The sequence below is a fragment of the Podospora anserina genome, chromosome 5, assembly GCF_000226545.1.
Source record: "Podospora anserina S mat+ genomic DNA chromosome 5, supercontig 5".
NCBI classification, from domain to species: Eukaryota; Fungi; Ascomycota; class Sordariomycetes; order Sordariales; family Podosporaceae; genus Podospora; species Podospora anserina.
The window spans coordinates 196386-213915 of record NW_001914847.1 but is presented as its reverse complement, the minus strand read 5'-3'; the positions used below and the strand labels follow the sequence as shown (position 1 = coordinate 213915).

At 52.3% G+C, this 17530-nt stretch overlaps 7 protein-coding genes across 7 annotated transcripts, besides 1 other annotated feature; 1 reads left to right on the top strand and 6 right to left on the bottom strand.

Moving 5' to 3' along the window:
- Positions 1 to 457: 457 nt before the first annotated feature.
- On the top strand, positions 458 to 2089 carry PODANS_5_5080 (uncharacterized protein; the record flags this gene model as incomplete). The annotated part of the gene is made up of 1 exon (XM_001905330.1): positions 458 to 2089. The coding sequence occupies one exon, from the start codon at positions 458 to 460 to the stop codon at positions 2087 to 2089; it is 1632 nt and encodes a 543-aa protein (XP_001905365.1).
- Positions 2090 to 2487: 398 nt separating this feature from the next.
- Positions 2488 to 2559, bottom strand: a tRNA (tRNA-Thr).
- Positions 2560 to 2806: 247 nt separating this feature from the next.
- Positions 2807 to 4390, bottom strand: PODANS_5_5070 (uncharacterized protein; the record flags this gene model as incomplete). Its single annotated transcript, XM_001905329.1, has 1 exon — positions 2807 to 4390. One exon carries the CDS (start codon positions 4388 to 4390, stop codon positions 2807 to 2809), a length of 1584 nt encoding a protein of 527 aa, XP_001905364.1.
- A 1302-nt stretch (positions 4391 to 5692) lies between these two features.
- On the bottom strand, positions 5693 to 6889 carry PODANS_5_5060 (uncharacterized protein; the record flags this gene model as incomplete). The annotated part of the gene is made up of 3 exons (XM_001905328.1): positions 5693 to 5798; positions 6031 to 6453; positions 6519 to 6889. The coding sequence occupies 3 exons, from the start codon at positions 6887 to 6889 to the stop codon at positions 5693 to 5695; spliced, it is 900 nt and encodes a 299-aa protein (XP_001905363.1).
- A 2267-nt stretch (positions 6890 to 9156) lies between these two features.
- PODANS_5_5050 (uncharacterized protein) lies at positions 9157 to 9350 on the bottom strand (the record flags this gene model as incomplete). Its single annotated transcript, XM_001905327.1, has 2 exons — positions 9157 to 9255; positions 9315 to 9350. 2 exons carry the CDS (start codon positions 9348 to 9350, stop codon positions 9157 to 9159), a joined length of 135 nt encoding a protein of 44 aa, XP_001905362.1.
- Positions 9351 to 13639: 4289 nt separating this feature from the next.
- On the bottom strand, positions 13640 to 14602 carry PODANS_5_5040 (uncharacterized protein; the record flags this gene model as incomplete). The annotated part of the gene is made up of 3 exons (XM_001905326.1): positions 13640 to 13903; positions 13969 to 14226; positions 14330 to 14602. 3 exons carry the CDS (start codon positions 14600 to 14602, stop codon positions 13640 to 13642), a joined length of 795 nt encoding a protein of 264 aa, XP_001905361.1.
- A 742-nt stretch (positions 14603 to 15344) lies between these two features.
- Positions 15345 to 15777, bottom strand: PODANS_5_5030 (uncharacterized protein; the record flags this gene model as incomplete). The annotated part of the gene is made up of 4 exons (XM_001905325.1): positions 15345 to 15409; positions 15470 to 15578; positions 15653 to 15678; positions 15744 to 15777. The coding sequence occupies 4 exons, from the start codon at positions 15775 to 15777 to the stop codon at positions 15345 to 15347; spliced, it is 234 nt and encodes a 77-aa protein (XP_001905360.1).
- A 560-nt stretch (positions 15778 to 16337) lies between these two features.
- Positions 16338 to 16815, bottom strand: PODANS_5_5020 (uncharacterized protein; the record flags this gene model as incomplete). Its single annotated transcript, XM_001905324.1, has 2 exons — positions 16338 to 16690; positions 16740 to 16815. The coding sequence occupies 2 exons, from the start codon at positions 16813 to 16815 to the stop codon at positions 16338 to 16340; spliced, it is 429 nt and encodes a 142-aa protein (XP_001905359.1).
- Between the last annotated feature and the right edge of the window lie 715 nt (positions 16816 to 17530).

The following is a 17530-nucleotide window of genomic DNA, read 5'->3' as shown; positions in this document are numbered from 1 at the left end:
TGCGGGGAAGGAGATCTACCACACTCCTGGGAAATGGAATTTCCGGCCAACCTGATTTGCCACCTAAAACTTCAACCCCATGAGTTTCGTGTCACGCATGGCTGACCTGCATCTTCATGCAGTATAGCTCAAGCATCTTCGAGTGGAGGAACGTTTTAGTTCGCCAACAAGGACGGAGATATTGCTTGATTCCCCATGGAGACGGGGAGCCTGTATGTGGGTTCCAAGGTCTTGGAATTCCTGTGTGGAAAAAACGACAGCAGCACATATTGAAGGGTTCTATCTGCTATAAATCAAGTAGCCCCAGGGCCATGATCAAATGCCCACCATCCCCAGATTCCTTCCCCAGATTCGGACCATCGCCTCCTCCCACCGTGGGAACTTTCTTGTCAACCGTTGATCCACTCGCCACGTTGTCATCGTTGGCATCTCCCCAGCTCGAGAGCTTGTCGACACGATGACGCTCCTCTCTCTTAAGGAGGACAGGCCGACGCCAAAGGCCGTGTACAACTGGCGTGTCTACACATGTGCGGCTGTTGCTTCCTTCGCAGCATGCACGATCGGTTACGATTCGGCCTTCATCGGCGGCACACTCGCCCTCCCGTCCTTTGAAGAAGAGTTTGACTTCGCCTCGTATAGCGAATCCGGCCGCGCCTTGCTGAAGGCCAACATTGTTTCAGTCTACCAGGCCGGTGCTTTCTTCGGCAGCTTATTTGCCTACGTCACAAGCCATTTTGGGGGCAGACGGATTTCTCTCTTCATCTTCAGCGTGGTTTTCTGTATTGGCGCGGGTATCATGCTTGCTGCCAACGGAGACAGAGGCATGGCGCCCATCATCGCTGGCAGAGTCCTTGCTGGTATCGGTGTAGGTGGCTGCTCCAATATGGTCCCAATCTACATCTCTGAATTGTCTCCGCCTGCCGTCAGAGGGCGTCTTGTGGGCATCTATGAGCTTGGGTGGCAGATGGGAGGTCTCGTTGGCTTCTGGATCAACTATGGCGTCAACACCACACTGGCCCCTTCTCACAAGCAGTGGATCATCCCATTTGCTGTGCAGCTCATCCCGGCTGGCCTGCTTCTGATCGGTGCTTTCTGGCTCAGGGAGTCTCCCAGATGGCTCTTCGCGAACGGCAAAAAGGAGGAGGGCTTGAAGGTTTTGTGCTGGATGCGGAATCTGGAGCCGACAGATACCTATATCCTGGAGGAAGTCAGCTATATTGAAGCGGACCTCGAGCGTTTCGAGCGCGAGGTCGGCAAGGGCTTCTGGAAGCCTTTCCTCTCACTGAAGCAGCGCAAGGTCCAATGGCGCTTCTTTATCGGCGGCATTCTCTTCCTCTTCCAAAACGGCAGCGGTATCAACGCCATCAACTACTACAGTCCCACCGTGTTCCGCAGCATTGGAATCGATGGTGTTAACACTGGCCTCTTGACGACAGGCATTTTTGGTGTTGTCAAGACTGTCCTGACGATTATCTGGCTCCTCTGGCTCGTCGACCTCGCCGGCAGACGCCGCATGCTTTTCATCGGTGCTACAGGCGGTTCACTCTGCATGTGGTACATCGGCGCCTACATCAAGCTTGCTAAGCCCGAGCAGAGCGCCAGCGGTGAGCTGACATCCGCCGGAATCTCGGCAGTCTTCTTCTTCTATCTCTGGACCGCTTTTTACACACCCTCTTGGAACGGCACACCTTGGGTCATCAACAGCGAGATGTTCGACCAAAACACTCGCTCTCTCGGCCAAGCTTCAGCCGCCGCCAACAATTGGTTCTGGAACTTCTTGATCAGCCGCTTCACCCCTCAGATGTTCCTCAAGATGGAGTACGGCGTCTACTTCTTCTTCGCCTCGCTCATGATCCTCTCGATCATCTTCATCTTCTTCTTTGTCCCCGAAACAAAGTCTATTCCCCTTGAGGCGATGGATAGGCTCTTTGAGATCAAGCCGGTGCACAGAGCCAACAAGCTCCTGATGGCCGAGCTCCAGCAGACCAGTGATATGGGCCACGGTGCAGAGGAGAGTGTGGGCAAGGACTCGTCGTCGACGGATGAGAAGATGAGACAGGCTGGGTTTGTTCAGGCTGAGAATGTTTAAGCCCAAGAATCATGACTTGACGAGAAACAAAGTTGGAGGGCTGGTTGAAGGGATGACTCAGAATACTGTTGTTATGTTTGTATGGGTTGCGGGTGCCTAGGAGGAGGACCACTTCCACGATTTCACGGGGGAATAGCAAAGGGAGAAAGATACCGACTGTTGAGCTAGTAATGACTAATAAGCCTTTATTTGTACGATGCTATCAGTGATGTAGCTGCTCTGTTACGTGCCATGTCCCAGGTTTTTGATCACACACAGTAAGACTTGAAGCTGCGCTTGACCCTTTTAGGGTACGTATCAGCAAGAAACGAAGGGATCGAACCGAAGCTGGAACTTTTGTCGTGTAGTGAAAAAAGATAGAGAACAACTACAGCAAAAGAATGATGTTGATATTAAGTTGCCCACTATCAGAATCGAACTGATGACCTTATCATTACTAGTGATACGCTCTACCACTGAGCCAAGCGGGCTGACTAGTGTTATTTCGAAACCGGATCTTGGGATCCTTGTAGGTGACAGAACTCAAGAATTCTAAAGCTTTCCTCTATTTGACCCTTCAAGAACCATTGCTAGATAAAAACATAGCAACAGCAGAAGCGAAGCTGCAGCCCAGAAGTCACCAAATACCCCAACAAACCAAATGAAACAAGCCCTTTGCGTTGTGCTGTACCAGCCTGGATCTGGATGTGACATAGCCTTCAACGCCCCTTCAGTCCCCTACACCCGGTATTTTGCAGCCTCCTCTCCCGCTACCCTCCCAAAAACAACACACTCCAACAAGCTGCTCCCTCCCAGTCTATTATCGCCATGCAAACCCCCCGTGATCTCCCCCGCTCCCCATAATCCCTCAATCTCCTTCCCTTCCTGCTCCTCTCCCAACTCCGCCGTCAAAATCTGAGCCTTTGTGTTGAAAACCGCTCCGCCCATGGTGAAATGAGTGATGGGCGTGACCCTCCCCACGCAAACCTCCTCCTCGCCCTCATCAACATCTTCCTCGGTCAGCCGCCAATTCCCAAACGCCTTCCTTCCTAGCTCATCCTCTTTCTCGCCACGAACAACAGCAGCATACTCCTTTAGGGTCTGTCTCGTCGTCTCATCCAGCTCTGCTATCTTTTTTTTCTGCAAAAGGCCCTTCCATAGATAAAAACCCACGTGGCCCGCCGCGGCTTCGGTGGCACCAGGATCAAGAAGCAGCTGGACGTCCCATTGCCTCAGCGAGTCCTCATTCTTGGCAGGGAGAGCCATCAGGGCATTGCTGACTTTCTCGCGGGTCTGCAGCTCGTTGATGACCCTCTTGCCGTTGTGGAGGAGAATCCCCCCTTCTCCGCGCAGCATCTCGGCAGCGAGGAACTTGAGGGGGCTCGCCGGGTTGGCTGGATCGATAAAGCCCGTTGGGTGGATTTGCACAGCGTCCATGTCGACGAGTTTGGCGCCCACGTCAGAGAGAATCGTGTGTGTGCCTGGCCGTGGGTCGTTGGTGGATGGCAACCCGTCGAGATCAGGACGGTATTTGGCCAACAGACCATGGGTGTCACCTGCGAAGCCGCCGGTTGTGAAGACCACAGGACCGTGAAGGAGGCGTGTGCTCCCATCCTGCCTGTTTTTGTACTCCACGCCAGTCACCTTTACAGTTCCTTTCGGGGCATTGCTGTCGGTCAGCAATCTGGTCACTTCAGAGTCGGTGACCAACTGGAAGCGGTCGGGCCCTTGCTCCTTCAGTTTTGTGAGCAAAGTAGTCACGATTGAGGCACCGGGGGGTGTCTTCCCAGCTCCTCGATGTGTCCGTGGAAGGCTATGGCCCCCAAGTTGAGCCACAACACTAAGATCAACGCCCAGGTCGGTGAGGAAGTCGATTGCACTGGCCGAGCGGTTGGTCAAGACCGTGATAAGCTCCTCGCGCCGTCTTTTCACTGTTGGGCTAACCGAGGCAGAGTTGAGCCTCACTCCAGCTGATCGGGTTGTGTCATCCCAGAAACTGGTATCGACACCATACTTCTCAACGTTTTGGAAACGAGTAGGTGCCCCATTGATCCCTGACGATGCCTTGATGCTGTTACCACCTGGCTTCGGTGCTCGCTCCAAAAGACGAACTGATGCCCCGGACTGGATCGCCGAATACGATGCCGACAACCCTGCAAGACCTGCTCCGACAACAATAACCGGGGACTTGTTGGTTGTAGCCATCTGAGAGAACCGCGCTCGGAAGACGGGACTAAATGCGGAGTAATTGTGGAATAGAACAGCTGTTATTGGTATGAGAATGGTGAGTAGTAAAATAGACAAGATGTGGTGCCTAGTCATAACAGAATCGTAGAGGTGAACAGGAGAAAGACAGTCGCTGGCAACAGACGACGACAGCAATGGGGATTTATCACAGGAAGCAGCTCTAGCTAAGATGATGGACGTGGAAGGTGTCCGCCGGGTTGGGCTCTGGCCACCCAAGGTTTGGGGAGATATCAGGTGATATTACATCGGTGTCGAAAGGTTGTCTGATGTCTGACCGCCAATGTCTTCTGGAAAAGTCTCTTGTCACGGGCCTGGGCCGTGCGATGGAAGAGAGCTACCGACATCCCGAGATGTGATCATGAAAAGATCGATGCATCTTTGCGATTTCATGCTTCACAGCATATGGTTGTCCTTCCCACGCCTTCGAGCGACACGGCATCAGATCACCGATTTACCCGACAAAGACGCAATGCTCCTCGCACGACATTTTCTGTTGCACATGCAGAATGACGGTTCGCCGCTAGGTAGTTAAGATGATACGCAGGCCAGGCAGGAAGCAAGAACTCCCGGAGAAGAAAGAGAAGAGCAAAGCGAGTTGACCAAAATGTCAGACCACCTCCGAGGCCGAAGTGAGCTCGCTGAGCGATTCAGAGCGACAGCTCGGCGTCACGTGCCTTGTGAAGAAAGAGAGGTTAAAAGATAACCCTGAAACCTGAGATTCCACCGAAAATGTCTCCACAACTCAACAAACATCAGGTCCATCTCTGGAGCAATTGCGACATGCAAACTGTCAGCTTTTACAAAGCCCGCAAGGGCCGCGACAACGGCAGTTCTACCTGAAGGTCAGGCCCACTTCCACAGATCATCTGAAAACCGTTGACCGTTGTGTGCAGTGATAACCCTGCATAATCCGCCAACCCTTAGATTTGTGCGCGTGTATAATTGTGCAAAATTACATGAATGTGAAAGTCATCAGTGTTGCACATCTGCCAATCATGAAACTTTTGGATTAGCATGTAAGTCAGGTAGGTATGTACTGTGTGATATATAGGTATGTAATCGTTCAGTATCCCAAAGCTTTTGATGCTGCCCTCGCTGCGCCTTTTGCAGTTCGCTTGCTTAATTCAACCAAAAAAAAGTAAAAGACGAAAAAACTCCATCCGTCATCCATTGTTCTCGTCAACGCCGTTAGTTAAAACCAACTATGTCCAGGTTCAGGAAACTTTGGTCAGGATAAAATCCAAAAAAAAATAAAAAAAATATAAATATAACGTTTCCCATCATCCACGGTGCTGTGTTCAACCGTGAATGTATCCATTCCAAAAACCGAAATCATTCATAAAAAATGATGCCAACATGCGTGTCGTGACGTTTCTCCTAAGCCGAGTCCCGGGTCTCCCGGGTAGCGGCGCGAGCGAGTCTGGCCTCGCGACCCTTCTCAGACCAGGGGAAGTGGAAGACAGGAATGAGGAAGAAAGAGTTGCTGTAGAAAAGGTGATGTCAGCGTTACTGTTCTCAGAAGATCTCGTGCGGCTCATAGCGGCTTGGTTTGACGGAAGTGGCGTGCCATGGCTTGCTTGGCCGATGTAACCAAGGGAACCTCCAACTTCAAGTTGGGGGTCATTGATGGTGCGGGGTCGTCAAGAACTCCCAAAAGGGGGTTAGGGGGAGGCAAAACAACAAAGAGAACAACGTCAACGGGAATAAGTTCATACCTGCTATCGGCAATACCGGCAAATGCATTGTACCAGGCCAAAAAGGCTGCGACCATACCGAAGCCACCGCCAGCCTTGGTGAGGGTGTGGTACATCTCAGTGTTCCCGTTCGAGTGAGAGTAGTGGGAGCAGGCAAGCATGAGGAAGCAGAGGTCGAGGGTGAAGAAAAGGAGGAAGAACATGACGGTCGAACGCAGTGTGCACAGGAGGAGGATTGTCGTAAAGATGAACCAGCCTGTGAGGAAGAAACCCATGGCCGACTCGTACATCATGGGATCAGAGGAGGTGATGGCATCAGTCTTGTAAGGGCCCTCGTCGCCAAGGATGTTCCAGTGAGGAGTGAGCAAGAGGCCCCAAGCAATCCAGAAACCACCATAAGATGACAAGGCGGTAGCACCAAAGGTGTTGCCAACAACCATCTCCCTAAAGCATGTTATTAGCATGTGTGAAACCGTGACAAGTGATACTGATAATGGAGGTCAACTTACCACATACCAGCCAGGAGCTGGACCAAGCCACCATAGCCAAAGGCAAGGGGAACAACAATGTTGGGAACATTGACACCGCGGGTGCCCAGATTGATAGCCGAAAGGACGAAAGTGGTGAGAGCGAAAGCACTCAGACCCAGAGGCGCCGGGTTGGCGAACTGGCGCTTCTCCACAGGCCGCCAGAGACCGGGCTGGAATTCACCACCGAAGGCTGGGAGCCTGGGCTCGTCGCCGGCGTGGATGTTGGCCATTGGGTTCCGGGGATCGTATCCGCCCCGGTAGTGACCGGTGGCAGGCCCATGGGCGTTCGGCGCCGTGCCGGTCGCATGGCCCATATCCTTCTCAGTAAGAGAACCCCCGGAGTTGGACATTGTGTGTGGTAAAGTAGGTTGTTGAGTCCTGTCACTCTCCTCTGATACAATGCAAGAAAGAGGCCGTAGCTTGATGGTATTCAAGAGAAGATGAGAAGAGTGAACTGGAGGTGTGACAGAGGTTGGAATGGGGGAGGGCGACGGCGGGCTTGATATATGCAGTGTCGGGATAGTACCCCAACAGCCACGTCCAGGATCTGGGGTTGCTGGGGGGAGGCAGCGATCATCTGGGATCGTCGAACCAGATGCGGCCCCAAGCTCCCAAAGGAGCACGAAGCGGGTCACTCGCACCAGTTGCGAGGGAGGGTGAGGGGCATCTGCGCTGCCTCACGGCATACCGGACACAATGAAATCCGTATGTACCCCAGCTCGCCCAGGTGAAAAGGTGGATTTACTATTTACGGTTGAAGGGAGAAATATAGCGCCGTTGACTATTCTCCACAACTTGTCCACTGTCACTGGGATCTAGGTATGACGGCAGTGGACGGGGACACTTGACCTGCCGTTTGAGTGTCTCACGCCCATTGGCTCGGCCGAGGCACCATCAGGGCAGGTGTGCCCTATCTCTGGGACGAGTGTGGATGAAGATGGTGACGGACCAGTCCCCGTCAAAGGGGGCTAGCTCCACGTCCAGGAGCTCCCTGGTTGACGGTTGCGCTGCAATAAAGGGGCTCGTAACCAAAATGGAACGGGACTCATCCACATCAGATAAAGACAGGCCTTCTCTCACCGGTATTCAGCGAGTTGGAAGTTTGTCCGCAAACGCAGAACCCGGGGTGTCCCCATCCGGGGAACCCAACGCAGGACATGGGATGCCTGTCCATCTGGCTTATACCATGACCAGCTCTTCTGTTTGGGAGAGAGCCACGTGCTCCCCGTGATATCAACTCTTGACAACCAGGTTCTGGAAAGGACATCGCAGATAGTATGTAAACGCCCACGCAGAGGTTAGACAATGGTGATTTTGGGATCAATGATGTCCTCTGACGTCTGAAAAGCTCGGCATCCAAGAACAAGCCAGTGGCGCTACAGGGTGTCAATGAATGAGCCTCAGAATATGCCAAGACTGCCTCTTTCTTGGCGCGACCAGTGACTGCTGAGCTAGGGCCTGCGATGACGGCTATGGGTTCATGGGGGTCTTTTGATTGCGCCATGGGACGATCCCTGCATATATGTAGACTTGTAACGTAAAAGTGTGGTGCGCACAGCATCTCAGGTGGCACACCTAGAGTGTGGCCGTGTGTTTGGCCTGAATCATATAGAGTACGGATACTCCGTAGTTCTACCCAGCACCTGTTTCGCAGATATCAAGACCTTGAGGAGTCAAGAGTGCCGTGATGGGTGGGTGGGACGTGCGTTCGGAGAAACGACGTTCCAGATCCAGCGGCAGGGTGCTTGTCCAGGTTGGCCCATGTGGTTTGAATAGGGTCAGTGGATACGCAATTCGACGCTTAAATCTGGTGTTTTCAGGTCGTCTGGGGCGTCCTGCTGTTGTTGGAGGTTGAGAGCCAAGAGGTGCATCGAGGACCCCAAGCCACTAACGGCTTGGTGCCAAGATATTATGGCCGCTTTCCATCGCTACGACCACGAAATGGGCAATTGCAGCCATGCGCATGGCCAAGCACCCAAGAAAGCAGCCGCGCAACGTCCCTCTGGTTGTTTGCCAACGCCTGCTAGATCGCCGCCATTTACCGTCACTACCGTCACTGCCGCCTGGGCATGCGTTCTCCCGGTCGCCCGAGAGGGCTGAAATCTTTGACAAGGCGCGGCGTGCAACCCAAAGTGTCAGCGAAACATATGGCGAAAAACCCGTCAAAAATCAGGGGTCGAAACAGATATTCTTTTTCCATCACACATGGAAAACTTCAGGCTGTGGGAGCCAGGACGACATATAGCAGAAGCAATGGATCTCGCTCTCGTCTTCATCCTCGGCTTCCGGAAACATGGATGAAGCAAGCGGGTCAGTCACAGCAATGAGAGTGTCCGCAAATCCGGGGCCCCAATGTTTAGCATCGGTGGTTTGAAAAGAAAAAATGGAAATTTCCCCAGCTTTAGCTATCATGGCACCATCTGGGGTACGGCGGGTATGGGGTAAAGAGTCTGCAGCTGTTTCCGAAGGGTTGAGATGAACCTTCGAGTCGATCATAACCGCATGTTGCACTGGCTCTGACATCATGCAAATCTCCAACCCTCGAAATGTCCGACCTCTCCAAGAATTCAGCGGCCACCATTCCAAGCAGTCGGTAGAGCAGACTCACATGTCATCTCTACACTAGCTCATTACAGCCTCCAAACGAAGTATAAAGCATCTGAATAGGTATCTTGCAAAACCAACGTTGGTGGATGGTAATCAGACACTCGGAGCACTGGCCACACATGTCAGTCTTTGCTGCACTTGTTGGAAGAACCCACACTTGTCAGTCACCGTCTCCGGGTCCGAGTGGATCTTGCATCCTTCCATTGTGGTCTTTCATGATGCTCCAGCTTGTTAATCAAAACGGGGGCTCAACTATCCCAAGTGCGGGTAAACAGCCGTCCGGACAGCAGACACTCTCCACCGCGAAACCAGGCAACTCGTCGCTCGGCGGCGTTGGTGCAAGTGCCGTTGTTGCTTTATTGGATTCTGGATCTTCTCATGAATGGAGTCCCTCGTCCAATCTATCGCACTAATATCTGGGGAAGCGGAGATATTTGTTTGTTTAAAGTTGAACATCATGGATGGCCTCAATGCGAAGTTGTCTTTGCGAGAATTCAGCCGAACTCCTTTTTACACTGCAACTGGCAGCTGCCCACACCTTGGGAAGTGGGGTATTGGGGTCTGTCCCGTCATTATCGTTACACCTCGTGAGGGGAAATACCTGTCTGTCGTGAGGGGTAGATATGGGGAACCATCTGAACCCTGCGCCGGCCAACTCCGTGCAGACTGGGGATGGTCTGTGCATATTCAACAGCCGGCATGCTCCTGGAGTATGCAAGTAACGGGTTGTTATGCTCTCATGCCAAGCTTGGCAGAGATGCTGCCGAAGTCAGGAGCTCGCTTCGTGTTACTCCATCACACAACTCCTCCAAATCCACTCCCCAAAAGTGAGAAAAAAACTCAGCATTCTCCCCAGAAACACACAACAGCCTCCTTCTCTGGGGTTTTCCCTCCGCCATGTTCTCTCTTAAACGGAGGTCAAATCCATGTTCAACCATCCTATCTCCGCGGGACACGGCAGTCGGCACGCGACTCTGCAACTCTTGTGCTACTGCCTCTCGAGTCCATCCCTCTCATGCCCTCACGCGCATCTCGGGACCGTCTCCTCGAGGTTGTACCCTCTCTGCCGTTTGTTTCTCTCAACAAACAACAACTCTATTTACTCACGGTGGTACCTAACCGGAACATGACTGACATTGACTGCGCTTGTGATGATGTGAAAAGCCTACCCCCGAGTTACTATTTACAAAACTTGTCATCTCGCCAAACATCTGAAAACACTCCTCGCCTTACTCACCTCACCAATATCTCCATAACACCGCCCTCTCTTTCGGGCCGTATCCAAAAAAGCACAATCCCCGAAACACCCCACTCACACCTTCTGGACTGCCTTCAGCGCAAACGACCGCTGAGAGCTCGCAAGGTTTTCTCTGTTCTCACCAACTCCGTTGGAGTTTGATGACACAACCCACCGAGCGTTCCAGACAGACGTATTTTGTTTTTGTTTTTTTTCCTCGCAACTTTTGGTTGATGGAGGAGAGCAAAGAGAAACCTCGACCATGTATCCCAGGCCGGCTACTTGCGCTCTAAAACAAAGCATCTCGTAACAATGACCACGGGGGGGTCGATTCACCTCCACCTCATGCAGAGGGATATTTTGTGGTGTTGTAATGAAGGAGCCCTCGATTAATAAGCACCCAGCATTGCAACCAAGCAACGAAGTCCCTGGCCTGGCATACTTTGGACAAAAGAACCGAACACAGCAAGTCTTTAAAACACATGCTAAACATTGACCTATACCTTGCAAAATACAAAACAGGCCATGGTATTATCCTATCAACTATCTTACAAAGCCTATTAACTGTGTTTCGAGGTCTTTACCTTTCTTTCGGGGCCTATGGCTGTCTTTAAAGGCATGTTAATGATGACTATCCTCCGTAGCCTGTGGTCTAGCTGGGTACCGAGACATCCGATCGATATGGAAGCGTCCTGTCAATGTGTTGGGACATCGTTGCCGTTTCAGTCGCAAAGAGAAGGCTGAATCACATATCATCTTTGCACTGTAATATCCCCACCAGCATCATGTATAAGAGCAAAATCTGGAACCAATAAAAGAAATCAAACCAGCAAAGACCGTCGTCTATGATATGCTAAACGAGAGAAAACAAGACAAAAAGCAGACCAAAGTCTTCCAGCCCAGCGCCCTTCACACATACCCAATAGCCCGAAAATATTCCGTCTGAGTTGCCCACAAGAGTTAAAGTGTACCCTCATGATGTTGGCTTCTTCCTCCCCACCTAACTATGCAGCGGCCCTGGTGCGATAGAATTTCATCTAAACACAAAGATAAAACGTAATAAATGTCATATCGCCTTCCCATAAACATCCTTCGTTCAAAGTTAACCTCTTCATGCCACAAAAGACCACCGTTCCCTCCGTTGTCCACCAGTAGCCACATATGTATGTGCCCCCTGCGGTGCCTGTTCCCAAGTACTGACGCCGAGAAAGGGTGTGACAGCCAGAGGCAAGCTAGGCATGGTGGTTGAGCCTGCTGGGACGCCGCCATACTAGCTATAACTGGTAGGGTTGTTGTCATCACTGTGATGACGATGACCTGACTGGAAGCATCAGGGAACGTTGACTCAGTCGTTTCGTTTGAGACTATACTCAAATCCGGAGATGTCGAGGGTAACTGAGAGGCTGACGCTCCCAGGAACCGTAGAGGGACTTGGAACAGTCGGGTCTGACCCAAAGCTATTCGAGTCCAGATCAGACAGGGATGGCATGGGGGCCATCAGTGGTGTCAATGGGTCATTCGAGATAGTGCCTGTCACCTCCGCCTGATGAGACGCTACAGATGGGAGGTTATCAACGATGTCGGTGAATTGCTCGTCACTAATGAACTAGTAGACTCGGTGCATGTAACAGTAGTCGTGAGCGTCCTTGTCGTGCTGAATGTGGTGGTGGTAGTGCTACCAATAGCTGCTTTGGCGACCCTTTCTGTAAGGTCCCCATGGACTTTTCTCCGAACTTCCGATACCACAAGCCCTTGTGCCTGCTTCGTGGCAGCTGATACAATGGCGTGAACGCTGGCTGCAAGAGCTGCCATGTCGATATTTGAAGCATATGAAGACGACGACGAGGGGTGTATGACTCCCAGCCGGCCACTCATATACCGGAGTTGCAACCAATACAGCAGTCTGTCGCAGGCCACCCACGTAGGCAAGGACGTCAATTTCACCAGGAGCAAGGGTGGGAGGCACGAAATGCTCTTGAGGACCGAAAACCTTGGGAACTTTGCCATCGTCGGCGTTCCAGAGACTCATCGCCCATTCGCAATCGCGATTGCCTGTCGCAACAGTAGGGCGCGGCTTGTTGCAGTCCGAATCACCACCCATCAACCAAGAGTCCACCAGCACATCGCCACAGTAGCACTCGAAGCCGTACTCGGTAGCGGCCAGCGAAAAAGGGCATATCAGACTGAACTTGATACAGAGCTTGTTGGTCATCCCACCAGGTATCGACGTAATGGTTGAAGCTTTCAGTTCGGGCAAGAAAGAACATGGCCATGTTGGCCAGGAAGCAGGTGACATACCTTGCGGGATTGTGGGGGAAGCCTAGGCTGCTGTAGGGACTGGAGGGGGTGCTTCAGGCGCAGCGATGGGCTTCAGAGCAAAAAGAGAAGACAATAGATTTGGAAGCGGAAGGTCGGGGATGCCTAACCTTCATGGGGTGGCAAAGGGAGCCATTGTCTCCCATCGGATTGAACTAGCGACAGGTCTGGGGAAATGGTCGAATTCCACAGGCCGTGGACAGTTGGAAGTAGGAGAAAGAGAAGCGAACAACGACCGACTTGAGGCATGCTGCTAGACAGGTCGTAAGTGCTTAACGGGCAACTGTAGAAAAGTAAGGGTTTAGTCGAGACAGTTCCAAAATCAAGATGGCAAAACTAGCCCAAAACTTAAAGTCCAAAAAGATCCAAGACAAGCGTCGTGTCCAATCACTTGAGGAAGAGTAGGTGTCCAAGAAGAATCAAGATGAACAGCAGCTTGGAGAAGTCGATCTTCCTGCAGTCAGTTACCAAGATGACCCCTTCCACAGGCTGTAAGCATGTAAGCAAAAGCGAGTATGTTGATCGGGATTGGGTGCAGAGAGGATCAAATCCTCCGCTATGGTCCAAATAAGGAGCGGGTTTTCAATATGGTTCATCGACATGCTACCTGATGTTTGTGCCTTCCAGGAGAGAGATGCATGGGAGGAGCCAAGCGAACCTACAGAAAGTCAATTACAACCAGTGAAACGAGAAGGTGTTGACCCAGTTGGACACACGGACACCTCACCAGGCCTATCACTGTGCACCAGAAGACGGAACTGTTTTGTAAAGAAACAAGAAAAAACCATAGACTTCGTGATCAAATCATAATTTGGGATTTAGGCCAATCATGCTATTTTTGACAGCCCTTGTCTATTGCCGGAGCCCATGCACGCAAAACCATAGACGCCCCAAAGCACCACATCCCACTGACTGAGCATCACCCTCATTCAGAAGCAACCTAGTTGGTGTAACGCTTGCCGTCCCGGAGGGTGTCGGCAAACTCCTCCAGAGGAGAGCGGATAAGCTTGGTCTCCTTCCACAAGTTGGGGGTGAGGAAACCGTAGGTGTTGGAGACAGCGGCGAAGGTGGCCTTGAGGGTGTTCTCGAGGGTCTTGGTGGAGCCGGAAGAAGAGGAGTAGGCATCCTCGATACCGGCGAGCTGGAGGAGACGCTTGACGGCGGGGGAAGCGACGATGGCAGTACCACGGGGGGCAGGGATGAGCTGGGCGTCCAATTAGCATTTCTGAGTCCCTTGAGCTGGCGCGCCAGGCTTGATCTGCTACTTACACGGACGGTGACGGAACCGCACTTGCCGCTCTCCTTGGTGGGGAGGGAGTGGGGAGCACCGAGGTTGGCACCCCAGTAACCACGTCTGACGGGAACAACGCTGAGCTTAGCGATGATGATGGCGGCACGGATGGCAGTCGCGACTTCCTTGGAAGTCTTGATACCGAGACCGACGTGACCCTCGGAATCACCGATGATAACGATAGCCTTGAAGCGGGTACGCTGACCGGCACGGGTCTGCTTCTGGACGGGCTTGATCTGTAGGGGAGTAAAATTGCATGTTAGAAACTGGTCTGAAATCGGGCGGAACGGTGTTTTCGAATCGTCGGGCTGGGGTTCGTGGTTTGGCGACAATGCGCACCTTCATGACCTCATCCTTGAGCTTGGGGAGGAAGTAATCCACGATCTGGTACTCCTTGATGGGGAGAGAGTGGAGGTAGATCTCCTCCATGCTCTTAATCTTGCCGGCCTTGACGAGACGACCGAGCTTGGTGACGGGCTGCCACTCCTTCTCGTCGTTCTTGTTGCCGCCGCGACGTCCACGTCCACGGCCACGGCCACGGCCGCGATCACCACCACGATCACCACGAGCAGCAAAGCCGCCGCCGCGGGCACCAGTTCCCCGATCAGCCATGATTTCGATGTTTCGGTGGGTGTCGAAAGGGGAGATGTTGTTGTCGTGGAACTCGGTCGGTCGCTTCAAGGCGGACTTTTTTCTCTAGGCGGGGAAGCTTTTTGCTGCGAATTTCTCGAAACTGGTGCGCAGAGCCAACCAACCCTAAAATTCTTTGTGGGGCCGGAGAGCTCCCACCACTGGTGCCAGCTGAAGCCACATGCCCAGACTGGCAAGTAACCCCATATTAATTCTGTTCCAGCAAATCACAGCTCTCGCACAGCCAAGAGGCTGATAAGATAAACAGACCAGCATCTCATGCAGACAGAACAACTTCCTGGCTTGGCTCAGATCCGTGAGCATTCACTTCATTCACTGGCACATAGCTGGGGATGGGATGTAGTACACGGTCCCAGTCAGTCGGAATATGCTGCACCTTGTAAATTCATTGTCATGAGAAGGATGCTGCATATTCCCTCCTGTTGAGCAGAGACAGACATTCAAGATATGGGAGGAACTCCAAACCGGTGTTGATTATGAGATCTCTTGGATTATGGCCACACGGCCCCAATAAAAAATTTCTCAACTCTATGGCCAGATGTCGGCCCCAAACGGACACCATGTCATCCTCCGACCGAAACGCCGATGCGCCCTGATGCCAGGCTGAGATGGCCACCGCAATTACCAGCGCAACGTTGCCGACCGAGTCCAAGCGCCGTTAGAAAGATGGCGAGCCCATATTCCCATGCCCAGTCCTCAACGCCTAGCGAGATAGAGCCCCTCCCTCAGTGATGTTCATTCGATTTAAGCGGTTGGGTTCGCATTCATCTATTCGGCAGGCCTCGTAAGTAGCTGTGGCTGAAGGATTTCAGTCCCAACAATATCATACCTTTCTCTTGCCACCAGGGGTGAGGGTAATGTTGACGAAGCGGCGAGTATAGATCTCACGCTTGTGGGCGCGGCCCTTGGGGGTCTTGGCCTTCTCCTGCTTCTCGACCTATAGTTCGTGCTGAATCAGTCGCCATCCAACTTTGAAGATCGGGCTCGACGTCTGGGAACGGGTTTTCGAACCTTGGGGGTTTGCGACTTGACCTTGCCTGTTCGCGACCGTGGTTAGCCGAGAATCTTTGTACACAGAGGATTGATTGCCGATGAGACGTACCAGCACGGGCGAGGGATCCGTGAACTTTGCCCATTTTTAAATGTAGAGTTTGTGGGTCTCGGTGGTCGGTCCGGGTAGGTTGTTGTCGCTTTGCGATTGCTGTCGTGAGACTGGGTGATGGCGGCGCAAAGGTGATGAAAGTCGAGAAATGTTGATGGATATGGGTGGTTGGCAGTTGGCCGACGGATGTGGCGCCTGGCTGGTGACTCGACGCCGACGCCGGTTAAACTGCGGATCCCATAAGGTGGCGTGCAAAACCCCGGGTTAGGGTTGTTTACTAACAGGAACTTACCAAGATCACTTACTCCCTTGGTACATTGGCAATCACACGAGTAGATGGCCTGCAACATTTTGGAACTCCCATATATTAAACCCAAACGCCAATATTCCTTCGCCACTCCTTAGAGGGTATCATATGAGAAATTATTTATCTAGTCCTTCCTATGTCCCGATCATCGATGTATGAAAAATCCAAACCTGCTCGTCAAGCGTCAACCCCCAGGTCATGCCACCCCGGCATCGCGGGTCAGTGATCCTTTTCCTGCCCTGCACACGGTGCCGCCTCAGTCCGAATTTTGCAACGCCCCGAGCTCTCTAAACAACGGCAGGCCCTGTGCGTACGGAACCCCTTCGGAAACGGAGAGTCTCGACGACGGCCAAGAAGGTAAAGAGCACAAAAAGAATCCAGCTAAAGGCAATTCCCGCCTGGTTCGAGCCACACCAAATTGAGCCGTGGCAATACGGATATCCGGCCCAAACCGAATAGGCAATTGCGCCGGCGAACCAGAAGATGGTCGTCAAGCACAACACAGCCAGTGAAATGGTGCCGTGGAAGAGTCTAGGGGCAAATCGTGGTGTCATAGCCACATAGCCCAAGACCAGAAGAGACCAGAGAGAGCTGAACAAGATGAAATTGGGAGTCGGGTGGCCCCATGTAACGTGCACAACTGCGAGATGTGTCAGTTAGGAACTTTCAGCCTGATGAGAAATACTCACCATATGCGCTTATTCCCAAGAGAATAACGGAGAATATGGCCGCGGCAATGTGGACCCAGGGGACGAAACGCTCCATTTTGAGATGATTGCTGTCTTTCTTTCGGTATGGCTGATTGGAAGAATGAGTTTATTTTCTTGTTGGAGGGCTCAAGGTGAGAAGGCAGACAGTGGAAAGACCTGACCGAAAAAGAAGTACTCGTGTGTGAACAAAAAAAGTTTGCTCTGAAGGGCTTGTTGGGAATTATACTCCTGGCATGTAGTCTCTTGGGCTCAACCATGGCGGTAGCGCCACAACAAATGACGTGGTGTGCCAACGACAAGCCAAACCAGGACAGAAATGTCGTATGCTCCGGCAGGCTTGTACACCGCTTGCTTTTCAGCAAACGACAGACACTTACGTTCTTCTTGTGGCTGGGCTGTGGATGCCTCTGGATTCTACAGCGTTGAGGCCGAGGTCGACTGGCCAGCTGGCCAATTATGTCTCATGTCTGGCGGCGGCTCTGCTTGCGCCTTGAAATCACCAGGATGGTGCATATCAGGTTTGAGATGAGCCTTGGATACTATCTGGTAGCGCTCTATCGTCAAATCGTACATCTGCACAGATAGGACGAGGAATTACGTCATGTGCCGAACCGCCGTGATTTGTGGGGAAACAGGCCCACCCTTGTGAAGCCCTGCATGTGTCACAAGCAAAGTTACCCCACCCATATCTGCTGGCGTTTGATAAACCCCACCAAGGGCATCGAAGAGAGCATCCAACATCCAGTCGATGAACCCCTATATTCAACCAT